This window comes from Panicum virgatum, chromosome 2N (assembly GCF_016808335.1).
Source record: "Panicum virgatum strain AP13 chromosome 2N, P.virgatum_v5, whole genome shotgun sequence".
NCBI lineage: Eukaryota > Viridiplantae > Streptophyta > Magnoliopsida > Poales > Poaceae > Panicum > Panicum virgatum.
In genome coordinates, this window is record NC_053146.1 from 303,090 (window position 1) to 320,671 (window position 17,582).

A 17,582-nucleotide genomic window follows, 5' to 3' on the forward strand; every position below is an offset into this window, starting at 1 on the left:
AGCTGCCAGCTAGCCAGCTGAGTTCATTCGTTTCAAATATACTATATACTAATATATAATCCAGCTGCTAGCAGCGAATTAAAGTCAACCGAGCCGGCCGTGTGCGAGAATCGAAGCTGCAGCAGCGCACTACAATTCATTCATCAGTCACTAGTTAAATACTTTGCAGCTGATGATGATCTAGACTACTGCTGTACTGCACTGCAGTTTTATTTGCTACTACTACAAATTAGGAGTAAATATATATATATAAGAGGTGTGGGTAGCTGCCCGTTGGAGCACAGCACAGCTAGCACAGTACCACCACCACCACTGCTCATTATTCAGCCAGCCAGCTAGATGGCCGCGGCGGCGGCGACCACCTGCAGCAGCTGCAGGAGGACGCGCCCGGCCCTTCCTGCACCGGCGGCGGCACTCGTAGTGGCGCTGCTAGCAGCAGTCCTCGGAGCATCTGCAGGAGCAGGGCAGCAGCTCGATGTGGGCTACTACAGCAAGACGTGCCCGGCCGCCGAGGACATTGTGCGCAACGAGACGGCGGCGGCCGTCAGGGAGTCGCCGGACCTCGCCGCAGCGCTCCTCAGGCTGCACTACCACGACTGCTTCGTCCAGGTACCAGCATACTCCTTCCTATTCCTATGGGCATCGTCTTTAATTTTGCATCATTGTTACATTCATAATAATATTCCATCATCAAATTAATTTGCATGCAGGGCTGCGACGCGTCGGTGCTTCTGGACTCTACCCCCGGCAACACGGCCGAGAAGGACGCCATGCCCAACGGCAGCCTCCGTGGCTTCGACCTCGTCGCCCGCGTCAAGGACCACCTCGAGACGGCCTGCCCGGCCACCGTCTCCTGCGCCGACATCCTCGCCCTCATGGCCCGCGACGCCGTCGCCCTGTCCAAGGGCCCCTCCTGGCCCGTCGCGCTCGGCCGCCGCGACGGCCGCACCTCCGCCGCTGCCACCTGCGCCCAGCTGCCCCCGCTGCGCGGCGACATCAACCTCCTCCTCCAGGCCTTCGCCGCCAAGGGCCTCGACGCCAGGGACCTCGTCGTGCTCTCCGGCGCCCACACGCTCGGCAAGGCGCACTGCCCCTCCTACGCCGACCGCCTCTACCCCTCATCCGCCGACCCCGCCCTCGACGCCCGCTACGTCGACAGGCTGCGGATGCGCTGCAACGCCGGCGACAGCAACAGCACGTCGGAGCTCGACCCCGGGAGCTGCGTCACCTTCGACACCAGCTACTACCGCCACGTCGCGCGCCGCCGCGGCCTGCTCCGCTCCGACGCCTACCTCATGGACCACCGCTTCACCAGGGCCTACGTGCTGCAGGCCGCCTCCGGCAGGTACGACGGCCACTTCTTCCACGACTTCGCCGTCTCCATGGCCAAGATGGCCTCCATCGGCGTGCTCACCGGCGACCAGGGAGAGATCAGGACGAAATGCAACGTCGTCAACTGATTTACCATCATCATATATATGATCACTGCTTCATATATCATCAGTTGTTTGTTTTACATAGATAGACTTGTGCTGTAGTGTTCATCATTATATTCGTAGTATAAGTACTAGTAGTACCATCTCAAATTATTATATTTCCGATCCGCATGCATGCTGTGTGAGTGTGATGGCCTACTACTTCTTGTACTATAAAAATCTAGCTATAGCTAGCAGGCAGTGTTTTCCTTACCGCTCGGTAACCGCCGGTTACCGCCGATTTTTACCGATACCGCTACTAGGCGGCAACCCATACCGGCGGTAAATTTCGAAAAATTTCGCCCGAATTTAAAATTTTCAAAAATATTTGAAATAAAAAAGGAAAAAATATGGTAGGAAAGTAGAGATGACATACATCATTCTAATATAGAACATGTTCAAATATTTGACTGTTTGGGCACTCAAAAAAAATAAAAAAACTTTCAGACCGGTAATCCCAAGCGGTATCCTCTAATCCCGAGCGGTATTCGGCGTTTTCCGGGCAGAAATCGGCGCGTTTGGACCGGAAACCACTGCATTGTGAGTATTTCTTGATTTTACATTGATTTTTAGATGTTTGTTGTGTAGCTATATTCAAAAACATGTGTTCATATTAGCTATATGGATCCATTTGTTCATGGTAGTTGGATGTTAATTTGTTCATTTTAGCTATATGTATATATGTGTGTTCATATTTCAAATATGTACATATATTTGCATTTGTTCATTTGTTCATTTGGACCGGAAACCACTACTATGTATTATATATATGTGTCTAGTTGTATAGTAAAATATATGAATCTAGAAAGTTAAAACGATCTACAAGGAAGTAGGATTTAACACCGTCATTTATTCCATTGGTTAACTGAATGGGCATATTTTTATTGCATGAGTTGTGATCTACAGTATGTGTTTGATTGAGGGGTACTCCTATATGAGTCTTTTTCCTCTCTGCTTAAGTTGTCCTAAAATTCCAGAAGTCTTTAAATTAAATCTGTGAATGAAAGGAGTACTTCATAGTTCATACATCACATAACTGGAATACCAACAAATAGCATATGTACTTGTTGGTCAATGCCTGCTTGTGCTACGAAACGAGACACGTATGGTAAATGAATTAAGAAACAAAGGGAGTATTTGGTCAATGCCTGCTGGAGTGCATTTTTTTAATTTAACCCTCCAAATTTGAGATAGGAGGTTATTTAAAGGTTTTGTTGGAGTTGGTCTTACGACCTCAGGTGGAGCGGGCCAGCGCGGCCCTTGCGGCGGCCGGCTGGGGCAGAACGGAAGAGAGCAGGGAGACAGGATGAGGATGACTGCCTGTTATTATTTTTTTATTTGTTAGCGTTGCCGCAAAAGAGAGCTGATGGACAGATTATCTTTTACTTTGTCTTTAGGTGACATGGCATTCGTTATAGAGAGTATTGTGTCGGGTGCCCTTAGTTTTATTTATGCAAAGAAAATGGTCGCTGACTTGTATACTTGGCACTAGGATTACATTATCTATACAGTTGGCATTCTAGCTTGATCCTGTTGTGTGGATGGTGAAGTACAGATGCAGCAGAAGAAGCGCAAGTACCAGTACCAAAACGAGTGTATGCATGCGTACCTTTTGTATTTTTGCTCCGTGCGAGCTACAACTAGAAATGTTTAATTTTTTGTCAACGCCGCGCCTGATGGATCAGCTGATCGAGCGATGGACATGCATGTGTGTGCTTGGCTACTTGCAGCAGCAGCAGCAGCAGCAGTACACCGCACCTCTACAACTGCCGCAGGAACAAGATAAGATCATCATATATATAGCTCACGGCATCCAAATCAATCAATCGTCAATCGATAATCAATCTTGCCCACTCTACCATGGCCGCTGCCGCCGGCGGAGGCCCACGTGGAGATCGGCGCGTACAACAAGACGTGCCCTGTGAGAACCGCCCAATTTGATACTATTTTAAACGAACCGCCGGTCATTATCACCCAGATGAGAGTTAACACGTGCTTGTCGTAGAGCGTGCCACGTGTTATCCCACATCTAGAGACACGAATAACCGACACGTCATTCATTCAAAATAATATCAAATCCGGTAGTCCCGGTATGTGCTCCAACATAAGCCCAGAATCAGCATATGCACATACCGTATACAATCGAATACATAACCAATAATCCACAAAGAGCAGTTATATAAAACCAGAGTTCGAGACTTAATATTACAAGTTCCATATAGGTGGGTTTCAAGCTTCACTTTACAAGCCTTGGGCTCACGCAAGTCATATTAAACAGAGATTTAGAGCTTATTGAAAATACATGCTCTCCCGAAGCTCAGCTACGATAAAACTTACTTAAGATGATGATGCCTTGCTCAAGGACATCACCACAGCAGCAACAGCCTACTCTTCCCGCGCATTAGGATCAGCGGGGTAGAAATGGCCGAACACCACTTCTGGCTCACCTGCAACTAGATTTAGAAAGCACCCTGAGTACAAAAGGTACTACGCAAGACTTACGCGATTAAATAAACAAGGATCATGCAAAGGCTCAAGGAAAAGCTTTAAGTTTAAGTACTTATTGCATAAGCACAAGCTGCATAGACTATCACCTAGCAAACTTAATTAATCTTGCCCAACCCCCAAAATTTTAGTTGATTAAGAGAGTAACACAATATACATAACAGATCCTCAACATGACATGAAACCAAAGCCAACAAAACCGAAACTCTCTAAGAAGAATTCGACGAACCAAGAGCTTGCTCATATCCGAGAGCGCGGCAATTCGAATTGATTAAATCCTTGCAAGGGTGTACTACTTTACCCACACGACGCGAGGACCATGCGACTCACCCAACCGATCACGCCGGGCAAGGGGGTACTCATGTCAACCGTTCCCAACCAGGCTCAACCGTTGAGGGTACGCCCAGCTTGCGCGTGGAGACTTAGTTCCACCGAGGACATCTCTAAATTTTCCTACACATAGTTCCACTCGGGGACCTGCTAAGCCTCCCTGCATAGCCCGATGGCCACGCATCTGGGACCGGGCCCCAATGATCAAGTCAAAGAAGGTATTTGGCTCATCCGTTCCATTATATTGGATATGTGGTAGCACGGAAAGGTGCTCAAGGCCGATGGCATCAACTCGGTCCTTAATCGATCCAAGCGGACTATGCCCATGTGACTTCATTCTCGAGGCCCTACTATTCCGCTCGAATCTCGATACTACCAAACTCATACCACTAAACCAAACCAGTGCGATCAAGGGTAACCAGCAAGTGTGATCCTCCAGACTATTCCTGTCTAGCAAGCAAAAGAAGTACTCTAAGCCGGACTAAGCATCTAGTCAGATTAAGTTATTACTGACTAACAAGTGACAAGGACATGGTTAACAATTCAAGGAAGATAATGCAGGAAATTAGGTATAAGAATGCAATACATACATACTATATATAACCCCACATTACCCGGTGAGATATCTAGTTAAGTCAGATTAAATAGGAGCAAGGATTCATGCTTAGCTGCTTGCCTGGGTTAACTTCAGACTCGACCACGAACGGGACTCCGGGTTCGGGCTCCACGGACTCGGCGGGTTCCACGGGTTCGTTCTCCGACGACTTGGTCACTAAAATGCATGAATGCAATGCAAGAATTAAGAAATGATCTTAACCACATGCATAAATCATGAAACACTTTGAACATGCAGAGGACTATGCAAAGAACTCATGAAAATTGATTTTGCAGCAAAAGCATTTTCCTATAAATAACCATAAATATTTTAGCTTTCAGCCACTCTAAACAAAGTAAATCAGAAAAGGCATGCAACCTAAACTAAACAAATCCAAGAAAATTATCTTTGAAACTAGGCAGCAACACAAGGCTAACAAAACTAGTTTTGTCATTTTATCACTTTCCAGCAAGAAGTTCTATATTAAATAACATTTTGGACAGCAAGCATGAAATCGAAATGAAACCCTAACCAACAGCAAGTAAACACATGAGCAAGTTGCACCACTAAAAACTACACCTCACAAGGAGTCTAACAAAATTTAGTTTGGCATTTTTCTAGCAGTACACAAATAACTAAGCAATAAACTCACTTTTGAAAGATAAATCTATAGATAAATCTACAACAAAGTAACATGCAAAACAATATTTTTCCTAAGTAGATCTCAGCAAGAGGAATCCAGCAAAACAAGTTTCACAATTTTTGGAGCTATACATGAATTTCTATGAATTTTGGAAGATTGCAGAAATATGGAACCTAAGAAACCCTAGCTAAAACGCTAGGTACACCCGAGGTAGCCACCCCGGCCACCGACAGGTGGGCCCAGGGAGCCGGGCGGCACCACCAGGCCGGGTCAAGGCCAAAGCCTGCCTTGACCCCGCGCCTGGGCGCGCCCACGCGCGCGCGTGCGCGGCGCGGTGGCGCCGGCGGACGGCGGCGCGGCGGAGCGAGGCTGGAGGAGCTCGGGGCGAGGGCGCATGGCGTGCCCTAGGTGACGGCGAAGCTCACCGGCGGCGATGCGGGCGAGGAGCGGCGGCGGACCGGTGGCGCGACGAGCAGAGGCGGCGGCGGGCGGAGGCGCTCGTCGCCGGCCCTGCAGAGGAGGGGAAGGGGCCGGGTTAGGGGTGGAACGGGTCGAGGGAAGCGAGGAGACGCTCCACCCGCGAAGAATCGACGAGGGACTCACTGTGAGCGGCGAATCGGCGGCGAGGAGGGAGCTCGGGCCGGCGGCGTCAATGGAGGAGAGCGGGCTAGGGTTTGAGGCGGGGAGCGAGGCCGACCGAGCGCGGATAAGGAGAGAGGGCGAGGGAAGAAGGAAGCGGCGGCACGGAACATGAAGATTGCCGGCACGTGGCGCGGCTCACGAGGATGGCCGACGGCGGCGACGCGTGCCGCGGCGCGCGGGAGAAAACAGAGAGAAGGGAGAGGGAGAGGCTGACAGGTGGGGCCCAGCGGGATTTTTTTTTCTGGGTTGTGACATGCCCTCAGGCGGAGGAGATCGTGCTCAAGGAGATGACGGCCATCCTCGGCAAGTCGCCCGAGCTCGCCGGCCCCGTGCTCCGGCTCTTCTCCGTGGACTGCTTGATCGGCGGCTGCGAGGGGTCCATCCTGCTCGACTCCACAGGCAACAGCACCGCCGAGAAGGACTCGCCGCTGAACCAGGGCGTCGGAGGGTACCAGGTGGTGGACGCCATCAAAGCCAAGCTCGAAGCCGCCTGCCCCGGCGTCGTCTCCTGCGCCGACACGCTCGCCCTCGCCGCGCGGGACGCCGTCAGGCTGGTACGTCATCCTCTCAATCTCAACTCTGATCGATCCAAGACGATGGGGATCGATCGACCATCACTGAATTTAATTATATTTGTTGATGCCGCATGCCCCCAATCAAAATAATCGATCGATCAGACGAAAGGGCCCTTCATCCCGCTCCCGACTGGCCGGAGGGACGGCAACAGGTCGGTGGCCGCCGACGTGGCACCTAACTCGCCGCCCCCAGGCGCTACCATCGCCGACATCATCGCCCTGTTTGCCAGCAAGTTCAATCTCACCGCCAAGGACCTCGCCGTCCTCTCCGGTATATAATTAATTATCTCTCAGATTTGCTAAATTATATATTTTTTAAGTTCTTACATCAGGTCAATCTTCTGGTAGAAAACATGATAAATGCGATAGTAGACTAGTAGAAAACAAAGGGGAAAAAGGGGGCTAAATACACTCACTGTACAGACTGTTATGGCGGACCTTGGGCCGATTAGAGGCTTCCATGGATTTTTTTTCATTTTTGTATTTAAAAAAAATTAAAATTTCAAAAATGTATGGTGGTTTCGAAAAATTTCAAAACTATACCCCTGTCGCCCCTTGCCTGGGCGACAGGGGGCATGTCGCCCTCTGGCTGGGCGACAGGATCTAAATGTAAAAAAATTACATTTAGGTCCTGGCGCCCGGGACGCATTAAACAGCAAACTTGTAAAATAGATATAAAATCGTAGAAACATCGGAAAAATACAAACTCAACTATTCTGGATTCTATGAAACAAAATCTACAACTTTTGTTAGATAAAGTTTTTCATTTGATCAATGTATCTTGCTCTATTTTAAATACTAGTTTAATACACTTTTATTAAAATCTCAAGATCCATCCTTTGGATGCATGTCATCTTTGGCCAGCGTGTTGCATATGGTAAGCATAGGCTTGTACAAAATTGGTAGGCCCAGAAAACATTTATAGAATAAGTTTTTAAATTAAGTCTTGCAATATGTCTAGTTTAAATGAGTTATTTATCCATGCTGCTATACTGAGTTTTAGAAGCCATAACTTTTACAGTACCATTATTTTATTTCCTAAGAGCTACAAAAAAAATTTGGTAAATTTTAGATAAGCACAACTAGACCAAATGAATTATTTCAAATTTTTCTAGGTACAAGAACTATTTTTCTTGATTTAGTGCATTTACCTTAGTCATAATTCATTTGGTCTAGTTGTGCTTATCTAAAATTTACCAAACTTTTTTTATAGCTTTTAGGAAATAAAATAATGGTACCGTAAAAGTTATGGCTTCTAAAACTCAGTATAGCAGCATGGATAAATAATCCATTTAAACTAGACATATTGCAAGATTTAATTTAAAAACTTATTCTAGAAATGTTTTCTGGATCTACCAATTTTGTACAAGTATATCCTCACCATATGCAACACTCTAGCCAAAGGTGACCTGCATCCAAAGGATGGATCTTGATATTTAAATAAAAGTGCATTAAACTAGTATTTAAAATAGAGCAAGATACATTGACCAAATGAAAAACTTTATATAACAAAAGTTGTAGATCTTGTTTCATAGAATTTAGAACAGTTGAGTTTGTATTTTTCCGATTTTTATACGATTTTATATCGATTTTACAAGTTCGCCGTTTAATGCGTCCCGGGTGCCAGGACCTAAATGTAATTTTTTTACATTTAGGTCCTGTCGCCCAGGCAGGGGGCGACAGGGGTATAGTTTTGAAATTTTCGAAACCGCCATATATTTTTGAAATTTTAATTTTTTTTAAATATAAAAATGAAAAAAATCCTTCCATGAATGGGCTGAATATTTATTGGGCAGGCCAAGCCCACTAATTAATTAATTAATATCCGTAGGCGCGCACACGATCGGGCGGGCTCGGTGCTCCACGGTGTCGCCGCGGCTGTACAACTTCGGCGGTCGGAGCGGCGCCTCCGACCCCACGCTGGACGCCAGCTACACGGCCACCCTTCGCGGCCAGTGCAAGCCCGGCGACACCGCCACCCTCGTCGACCTCGGCCCTCCCACGCCCGCCACCTTCGACACCGACTACTACGCCCTCGTCGCCGGCAACAGGGGCCTCCTCTCCACCGACGCCGCGCTGCTCCTCCACCCCGCCACCAGCGCCTACGTCGCCGCCCAGGCCAACGCCACCTCCTCCGCCCAGTTCTTCGCCGACTTCGCCGCGTCCTTCGTCGCCATGAGCAGGCTCGGCGTGCTCACGCACCACAAGGGCGAGATCAGGCAGGTCTGCTCCAAGGTCAACCCGCCGGCACCGACGACCACCAACGCCGGCGCCGGCGCTGGCGCTGGCAGGAGCTACTACCGGCTCACCACCACCGCTGGGTTGGCCCTCATCACAACGCTGGCCGTGGCTGATCTGCTGATGTGATGATTACTAGCAGATCAAGCTCTGACAGACCCTGCCTTGCGCACCTATATATGTTTGGATTTGCGTTCGCATGATTTGACGTGTCGCTTGATCGATCGGTTTCCATGATTTTATTTGCAAGGAATTGTTGCTTTGCAAGATTTCTGATTGTGAATTTGGGCAAGTCCAATTGTAATGTGCGAATATGTCCTGATGAATAAATGAAATGATTGTCTTGTCGTTACAATTAGTACATATGTAGTAGTGCTCTGTCGCATAGCCTGAACGAGGCTTTTGCACTGATACTTGGAGTGAGCTCAGCGCGGGAACTTGTACTAAGGTCTTGTTTAGTTTCCTTCAAAATTCCAAAACTTTACAAGATTTACTATCACATCGAATTTTTCAATACATGCATGAAGTATTAAATATAGCTAAACAAAATAACTAATGACACAGTTTATCTATAATTTACGAGACGAATCTTTTGAGCCTAATTAATCCATGATAGGACAATAATTACTAAATACAAACGAAAGTGCTATAGTGTTTTACATCCAAAAGTTTTTGCATCTAAACAAGGCCTAAAGCAGGAAACTGCATAGATTCAAAGACAGAGTTGCGGCTTCAAAGTAAAGGTATTTGGTGGTATCCAAGGAAAGAACAATGCATGCATTAGGAATTTAGTAGACAGAAGAATGAAAGAGGGGCACTTCAATCTCCGTTTCAAATCAAAAATTTAAAAAAAAAAGAAAGAGGGGCACTTCATTCTCCGTTTCAAATCAAAAAGAAAAAAAGAAAAAAAGAAAGAAAGAGGGGGCACTTGAGAATAATTCAAAGATTATATACTATGAGAAACGATGGTTGAAAACTTTGAGTAACGATGATTGTCTCGTCCCTTAATAACTGATGAAACTATATATATGTCCCAGAATAATCTAGCTAGGTAACTGCACGCGCAACTCATCTATATTCCGCGTAATCCAGCAGTACAGCAGCTAGCTGTGACGACGAACTAGCGCAGCGCGCGCAAGATATAAAAATTCTTGTGCCAGGGGGACGCTGAAAAGTCAAGTTCTAGACTAGTAGCTAGAGATGATGCCTGTGCCTAAGTATATACTATTTGGATGTTTGAAGGGCACACAGGACAAATGAAACAACAAGAAAAACTCTTTGCTTTCAGGCAGCAGCAATCATGTATTATATTTAGAGCATCATGGAACACCCAATTCAAACCATTATTAATTTTCTGTCTGGTGGGAAATTAAAGAATAGAACATGGAACCCTCCCATTATATATAATAGTAATGTCTAATTAGTTCCTTGATGATAGTATTAAATTGAGACAACTAGCTAGCACACAACTCGTTCGTGTTACGTTTTGGGTCAATTCATCCCCCCACTCCACCTCCAGCTCTGTCGTCGCCGTTTGGTCGGAAGGAGTGGCATGCATGCTTGTCCATGGCGGCGGTCATGCCGGCCATGAACTGCAGAATATCCCATGCAATCCAGCAATGTCAACGGCTGCTGCATGCGGCCGCCGGCTGCCGCAGAGACGACCACGAACATTCTCTTCGATCGTTGTTCCCCGGTTGGATCGTATCTCGATCGCACGTCCCGGCGGCTCAGCCCCCCCATTAAACAAAAGGAGTCGGAGGCAAAAGCCCAGCCTATAAGTACGTTGCAGCTCGATCGCCATCGTCGTCATCATCATCATCAGATCATATCCAAAAGAAAAGCGATCCATCAATTATCTGTAGCTAGCTAGCTTGCATTGCCACGATCGACCATGGCGGGGGCCTCCCTATCGTTGCTGGTGCTCGTGGTCGTGGCGTCGGCGTCGGCGTCGGCGACGGCGGCGCAGCTGCAGTACGGGTACTACAACACGAGCTGCCCGGGGGTCGAGGACCTGGTGCGCGAGGAGCTGCTGGCCCTGTTCGCCGCCGACGTGACGCTCCCAGCGGGGCTTCTCCGGCTGCACTTCCACGACTGCTTCGGCGCCGGGTGCGACGCCGCCCTGCTGCTCAAGTCGCGCAACGGCACCGCCCAGCGCGACGCCGACCCCAACGCGACGGTGCGCGGCTACGAGGCCATCGACGCCGTCAAGGCCAAGGTGGAGGCCGCCTGCCCGCTCGTCGTCTCCTGCGCCGACATCCTCGCCATGGCGGCGCGCGACGCCGTCAACTTCACCCAGGGCCCCGCGTACCAGGTCGAGACCGGGCGCCGCGACGGCAACGTGTCCCGCAGGGAGGACGCCGAGCGCCTCCTGCCGCCCGCCGACGGCAACGTCACCGTGCTCACCCGGTACTTCGCCGCCCAGAACCTGACCGTCAAGGACATGATCGTGCTCTCCGCCGCGCACACCATCGGCGTCGCGCACTGCCCCTCCTTCTCGGAGCGGCTCTACAACAGCAGCGGCGCCGGCGGCCAGGATCCGGCCATGGACCCGGCGTACGCCAGGAACCTGACGGCGGCGTGCCCGGCGGGCGACGTGGCGACCGTGCGGCCGCTGGACCCGTTGTCGCCCAACCGGTTCGACCTGGGCTACTACAAGTCGGTGTACAACCGCACGGCGCTGCTGGGGTCGGACGCGGCGCTGCTGGACGACAGCCTGTCCTTGGCCTACGTGCAGCTCATGAGCAGCAACGACTCGTACGTCGACACCTTCTTCGCCGACTTCGCCATCTCCATGATCAACATGGGCAGGATCGGCGTGCGCACCGGCGCCGACGGCGAGATCAGGAGCACATGCGCCGTCTACGTCGACTGATCCATCGTCCGGCTGCTGGTTGCTCTGCTCGCTGCTCAAATTTTCTTTTCTTTTCTTTCATTCCATGGCTCTTCTTCTTCTCCATCAGCTGCTCGCTGCTTTATTAATTTTGTTTTGTTCCTCATTATTAATGGGCTGCGTGCGGTGGTTCATACGATATATTATCGTACGTTGTCCTTTATCATTAATTGGCATAGTATTTTGATGAAAGAAACATTAGTTGGATGGATGGATAGATAGATGTTTAATCCCTTCATTCATTCGTTCATTGGTTTGTTCCGGCAAAAGGTCATAGAAAACAATTGGTGGGTGAATTTCATCAAGACCAATCTTTTTTGGGCTGCGCGGGCAGCCTGTTAATCAACTGGGCTTGCAAACTATACTGGTCCAACAGATTGGGCCGAAAGAAACAGATGTTCATCACATTCACATCCCATAAGGTTGGGCTGGGCTGGGTTCGCCTCGCCACACCATCGTTCAAGGTCAATCTCATTGACTGAATTTTATCCCTCGAAACTATCTCCAGGTGCTTGTATTCAATATTCATAGGGAAAGTCAATCTTACTCGAAAAAAAAAAGAAAGTTAATCCGATGCTCAACACCATGCTCTAGAGGGGGCCAAAACTATGGATTGGACGGTATGTTTATCCTGTCTTTGAGTTGGGCTGTATGATTGTAGGTCTAAACTAACATAGCACAGATGTTAATGGTCCAATGTCCATGATCCGAGGGGCCCTAGTGGCAGACCCGCCACTGATATACAGCAATAATAGGGTGCATCTCGATCGATATGGAGCACAATTCCCTCTTTTGCATCGAGCACTCGTCGTCACCTCGATTGACATTTGTTAATATATTGCTACAGTATTATATCATTCTCTTTGTTTCTTTTCAATTTTTGAACAAGCGGGCATGAGATTATACCTATGTATGCCATTGAGATTACATCCCTGATTCCCTGCTCCCGACTGAGCTCCACGCCGGATCCGTTCTCCCATGGCAGCGGCCAGTTAGTCGCCATGGTCTCTGATGGATGGAATACTCCTGGGCCTCGTTCGGCTGGCTGGCTGGCTGGTGGCTGGGCTGATTTGGCGTGAGAGGAAAATACTGCTGGCTGGCTAATTGGCTGGTGGCTGAGCTGATTTGGCATGAGAGGAAAACACTGTTGCTGCTGGCTGAACCAGCCAGCCGAACAAGGCGCTGATCCCGTGGGCGTGCTGTACCTGATGGGAGCTAGAGAAAATTCCGAGCCGAGCCTCACGCACGGACGATGGATCGGAGCCTCCCAGCGCGATGGTCGAGCCGGGCGCCGATTAGCCCACGCGGCGCTCATCGGGGGCGGATCCTCACGATAGGCAGTTTGGGGCCGGCCCCCGTCCAAATTTTTTCCCCTGTATTTGGCATCCAGTCTCAATCATATTCGATCATATGTAGGTGCCACTGGGTCATGACTTGAACCCTTTTTAACCCTATTCTTATAAGTAAGTTTTAGGTAAATTTTTAGATCCTTCACTATCCTTTTCAATATGGCGGATGACAAACTGGCTTCATTACCACACTATTATTACCTATATGTTATCCCGACTACAATGCAGAGTTGCAGACGCATGCATGGTGGTGGTCTCAAGAAGAAGAAGCATGTATGTATGTATGTATGTATGTATGTATGTATGACTTCTAGTTTGTACCAAATACAAACAATTGAATTAACGAGTCAATGCATACAGAAATGTAAACGCGCGCGCGCCTAACAAACGGCAATAAACTAATTAAATTAAAGCAACATTGTGGAGCATTGTTCTTCTACCAGACTACCAGGAATGTTAATTAGCAAAACAAAACAAAAAAAAGAAGCTTTTCAAGCTAGCCAGTTCGTGGAAGCCATCAACATGGCTGCCGGACTTTTCGGGTCTCCCAATGCAAATGCAAGTCCTCCAAACTAACGTGGAGGCCTCTAGACAAACATTTAAATATGCCCAGCCAACTGACGACGGTACAATACACACACACACAATGCAGGCACTAGCCATGATAATCATCAATAATTATTGTAAATGACCTACTCTTGGTTTGGTGGTCTGCACTGCACTATTATACTAGCTAGTACAACATGGGCACATGCATGATGGCCATCAATCTTATTTGCTTCCTTGGTTGTGTGCAAGGAAGCAAGCAGAGAGAGGAATGGCGAACGCAGGGCAATGCCATGCCACCGGTCGATCGGCGAGCAGGTAGCAGCCAGGGTTTGAAATTTCGCCGAAATCCGGCGAAAAATTTCGTTTTCGCTACTTACTGGGAAAAAAATTCTGTATTTTTCGGAAAATTTCGTTTGAAAATTCAAAATTCAAAAAATTTCGGCCAAAAGTCACCGAAATTCGCCGAAATTTCGTTTTCGCTAAACACCGGGATTTGCAACGAAAACAAAATGGTTAACCCTGGTAGCAGCAGGGTGGTTGAGTTCATGTATGCTGCTCTGTCTGAGCCAGCCAGGTCAAAAGAATTGCCGCGTCCGTTCGTCTGTCTGTCTGTCTTTCTGTCAGTCCAGTCCGGCCACCAACCCCGGCCGTCAACCATGCATGGCCTGGCCTGCATCATGTATCTGTCTCTCACTACGGGTGTGTTTAGTTGGTGACATTTTTTAGGTTTGGCTACTGAAGTACTTTCGTTTTTATTTGGTAATTACTGTCTAATTTTGAACTAATTAGGCTCAAAAGATTCATCTCATCATTTACAGCTAAGTTGTGCAATTAGTTATTTTTTAAACTACATTTAATGCTTCATGCATGTGTCCAAAAATTCGATGTGACGAAGAATCTTGGAAATTTTTAGGACTAAACAGGGCCTACAGTATTGCGAATTGCGATTGCCAGGCGAGGTTCGTTCCGGCGTAGGCTCTGACCCCCCCACCTTCCATCAGTTCGCTGCAAGTTCCATCCATCTGCCTATCCATCTATATAAGCCACCCAGTGTGCAGGAGCCAGCCCCAGCAACAACACCTGCATTGCCAAGCTCTCGACTAGCTGCTCAACGTACCAGATCCTCTGCAAGATCAGAGATGGCAATGGCCAGAGCCTTCCTCCTCGCCGTCGCGGCCGTGGCCGCTGTCCTGGCGGTGCCGCAGCTCGCCGCGGCGGCGGACCATCCGGTGGGAGGCACCGGCAGCTGGGACGCCAGCGGCACGAGCTACAACGCCTGGTCCGCCAAGCAGACCTTCAAGCCGGGCGACACCTTGTGTAAGATCATCCACATCGATCTCGATTATTATTCAGACATTCATTCATTCAGTCCCACTCCAGCCAGAAATCTGAAAATAAATTAAATGATTTGTGCCTGCCGCAGCGTTCAAGTTCGCGCCGTCCCACGACGTCACCGAAGTCGACAAGAAAGACTACGACTCCTGCTCCGGCGCCAACTCCATCAAGTCCTACACCGGCGGCAGCGCCGCAGTCAAGCTCACCGCCCCGGGCAAGCGCTACTTCATCTGCAGCGTGCCCGGCCACTGCGCCGCCGGCATGAAGCTCGAGGTCACCGTCGCCGCGGCCGCGGTCACCGCGCCCGCGCCCGCGGCCGGCAAGCCCCACCACAAGAGGAGCGTCGCCCCGACCCCGGCCCCTGCGGTGGCACCAGAGCCTGATGCTTCTTCCACCGACGTGTCCACGCCCACTGCGGCGCCGGCGCCCAAGTCGTCGGACGCTGCTGCTGGCATGCTCGGAGGCAAGGCTGTCGTGGGGCTCGCCGTGGGCGTCGCCATGGCCTTGGCCATGTGAGCGTCGTGACACGCACGCACGACTTTTTTTTTGGCAGAAATAATTCATTATCGTTACAGATGTTTCCTCTTTTTTAATTCCCCCCTTCTTTTGGCGTCTTTGGCGGCAAGCAGCAGCATGTATTCGATTCAATTGTATTATACATGAACGGTGATTATAGTGTAAGTATTGTTGTCACTGTTGAGGCCGAATAAATATTTTTTGTATCATTATTCATTATACTATATATACTCAATGTGCAACGATTGGTATTATTTGTGCTCTATGAGTATGCGTGCATTGTGAGTGTCTGAGTTTTACTGTGTGATCTCAAAAGAATATATATACTCCCTCCATACCTATAAAACTTGACGTTTTGGACAAGGTTTGGGTCAAATATTGGGAATATAAATCATCAAGAACTTTTAAGTTGTTGAGTTTGCAAATACGAAAATTATATGAATAGATTTGTCTTGAAAAACACTTTCATAAAAGTATACATATACCACTTTTTCATAAATATTTTTATAATAACAAGTGGTCAAAGTTGTATTTTGGAGACCGTGTCGTTGTCCTAAACGTCAAGTTTTATGGGTACGGAGGGAGTATATATATAATAGCGGCACAAAACATGCCAATTGTCTTGCTTGGAATTTATTTTTTTCATCCACTCATTGACTGAGCTGGAATAAGATGATGATACACCAAACTTGTGCAACCATAGGGAAATTAAATGCATCCTAGCTAAATCTACACGATTGAGGAAAGTCATGTCAAAAATGTTTATTTGTCTGTAAATAGCGTTAGCAAAAGTTCGATAATTTCTGGTTTGGTTTTTGTAATGCCAATGTTTTCTGTGTTCAATGCAACTACTATTTTGATAGAGGAAAGCTAAATCATATTCGGCTTTTTTTCTCTCACTCATTTCACCATTCAGTTTTTTTCACCGCGCATTTTTACCCTTCTTTACTGACTATGTTAAAAGATCGGTTTCCTCTCTACGCCAACTCTTGCGAGATAGTGCTTTCTCTGTCGTTGATTATAGATATTTTTTAGAAAATGGAAGAAGTTTCCAGCCTATCTGTAACCGCACCTAGAGAAGTTTTATAGTGTTTACAGCTCACAAGTTGATCACAAATAATAGAGGAATGAGTACACAATCTGAAAAAAATAAAAGCAAAATTCTATTACTTGGGATTCGAGGCTGTGGATTTGTGAGTTACGAATATGAATATTTGAGATTGACGAGCTAAGAAGGTTGGCCTGCCTGGTGGCAAAGATTGTTGAGTTGACTTTAGTTGGCTAAGGTGGTGGAGGATTGCCCGTAGGAAAATTCAGAACGTAAGCAGCATTCTAGCTAGTAGGCTAAAATGGCGATGAGTAGCAGCAGAAAGAGTTGACAGAAACTAGTGGAACGGTGAAATAGGATATGACAAGCTCATTGCCCCAAAAAAAAACAGAGGGATTAGATGCAGAATGGGATCCGGAAACCGTTGAATTTATTACTAGATGAAAATAACTGGCTGTAATACAGGTACAACTCTTTTAAATGATAAAATTAATCGTTCAAAGTCACTTTATGTCCTTTCTTTTTAAAAAATAGTTAATTAATGCCAGTCTCAATGGGAGTGTCATCGACACAGTTATCAAGACTAGAAACTTGAAAACTGTGCCAGTGGAGTGTCATGGTGATGACACTTCTCTCACATTTCATGACGCTCTTCTTTTCTCTCTTTTCATATCATTGGTACATATTAGCAAATTTAATGTCCATGACACTCCTATATCACTCCTACTAAAACTAGCCTTAAGTCCCTGGAGCAAGTGACGAGTGGACTGGGTTCTGGGAAGGCGGCTCCGGCTCGGCTGGCTTGTTTTGGTGCGCATCATGCACATGGCGCCCGTCAATCGATGCAGCTTTTCCTGTAGCATATCACTTGCTAGCTATAGATGAATTC

General features: G+C 47.9%; 4 protein-coding genes across 4 annotated transcripts; all 4 read left to right on the plus strand.

Moving 5' to 3' along the window:
- Nucleotides 1-292: 292 nt before the first annotated feature.
- On the plus strand, nt 293-1,460 carry LOC120658491 (peroxidase 1-like). The gene is made up of 2 exons (XM_039936743.1): nt 293-609; nt 711-1,460. The coding sequence occupies exons 1-2, from the start codon at nt 340-342 to the stop codon at nt 1,458-1,460; spliced, it is 1,020 nt and encodes a 339-aa protein (XP_039792677.1). The 5' UTR covers nt 293-339.
- A 4,984-nt stretch (nt 1,461-6,444) lies between these two features.
- LOC120659059 (peroxidase 1-like) lies at nt 6,445-9,355 on the plus strand (the record flags this gene model as incomplete). Its single annotated transcript, XM_039937128.1, has 3 exons — nt 6,445-6,744; nt 6,868-7,036; nt 8,597-9,355. Coding segments are annotated over 3 exons (1,005 nt in total), but the record flags the coding sequence as incomplete, so codon positions are not given.
- Nucleotides 9,356-9,996: 641 nt separating this feature from the next.
- LOC120658492 (peroxidase 3-like) lies at nt 9,997-12,039 on the plus strand. The gene has a single exon (XM_039936744.1). The coding sequence runs from the start codon at nt 10,898-10,900 to the stop codon at nt 11,876-11,878; it is 981 nt and encodes a 326-aa protein (XP_039792678.1). The 5' UTR covers nt 9,997-10,897; the 3' UTR covers nt 11,879-12,039.
- A 2,838-nt stretch (nt 12,040-14,877) lies between these two features.
- Nucleotides 14,878-15,840, plus strand: LOC120658494 (mavicyanin-like). The gene is made up of 2 exons (XM_039936745.1): nt 14,878-15,111; nt 15,218-15,840. Exons 1-2 carry the CDS (start codon nt 14,934-14,936, stop codon nt 15,643-15,645), a joined length of 606 nt encoding a protein of 201 aa, XP_039792679.1. The 5' UTR covers nt 14,878-14,933; the 3' UTR covers nt 15,646-15,840.
- The last annotated feature ends 1,742 nt before the right edge of the window (nt 15,841-17,582 follow it).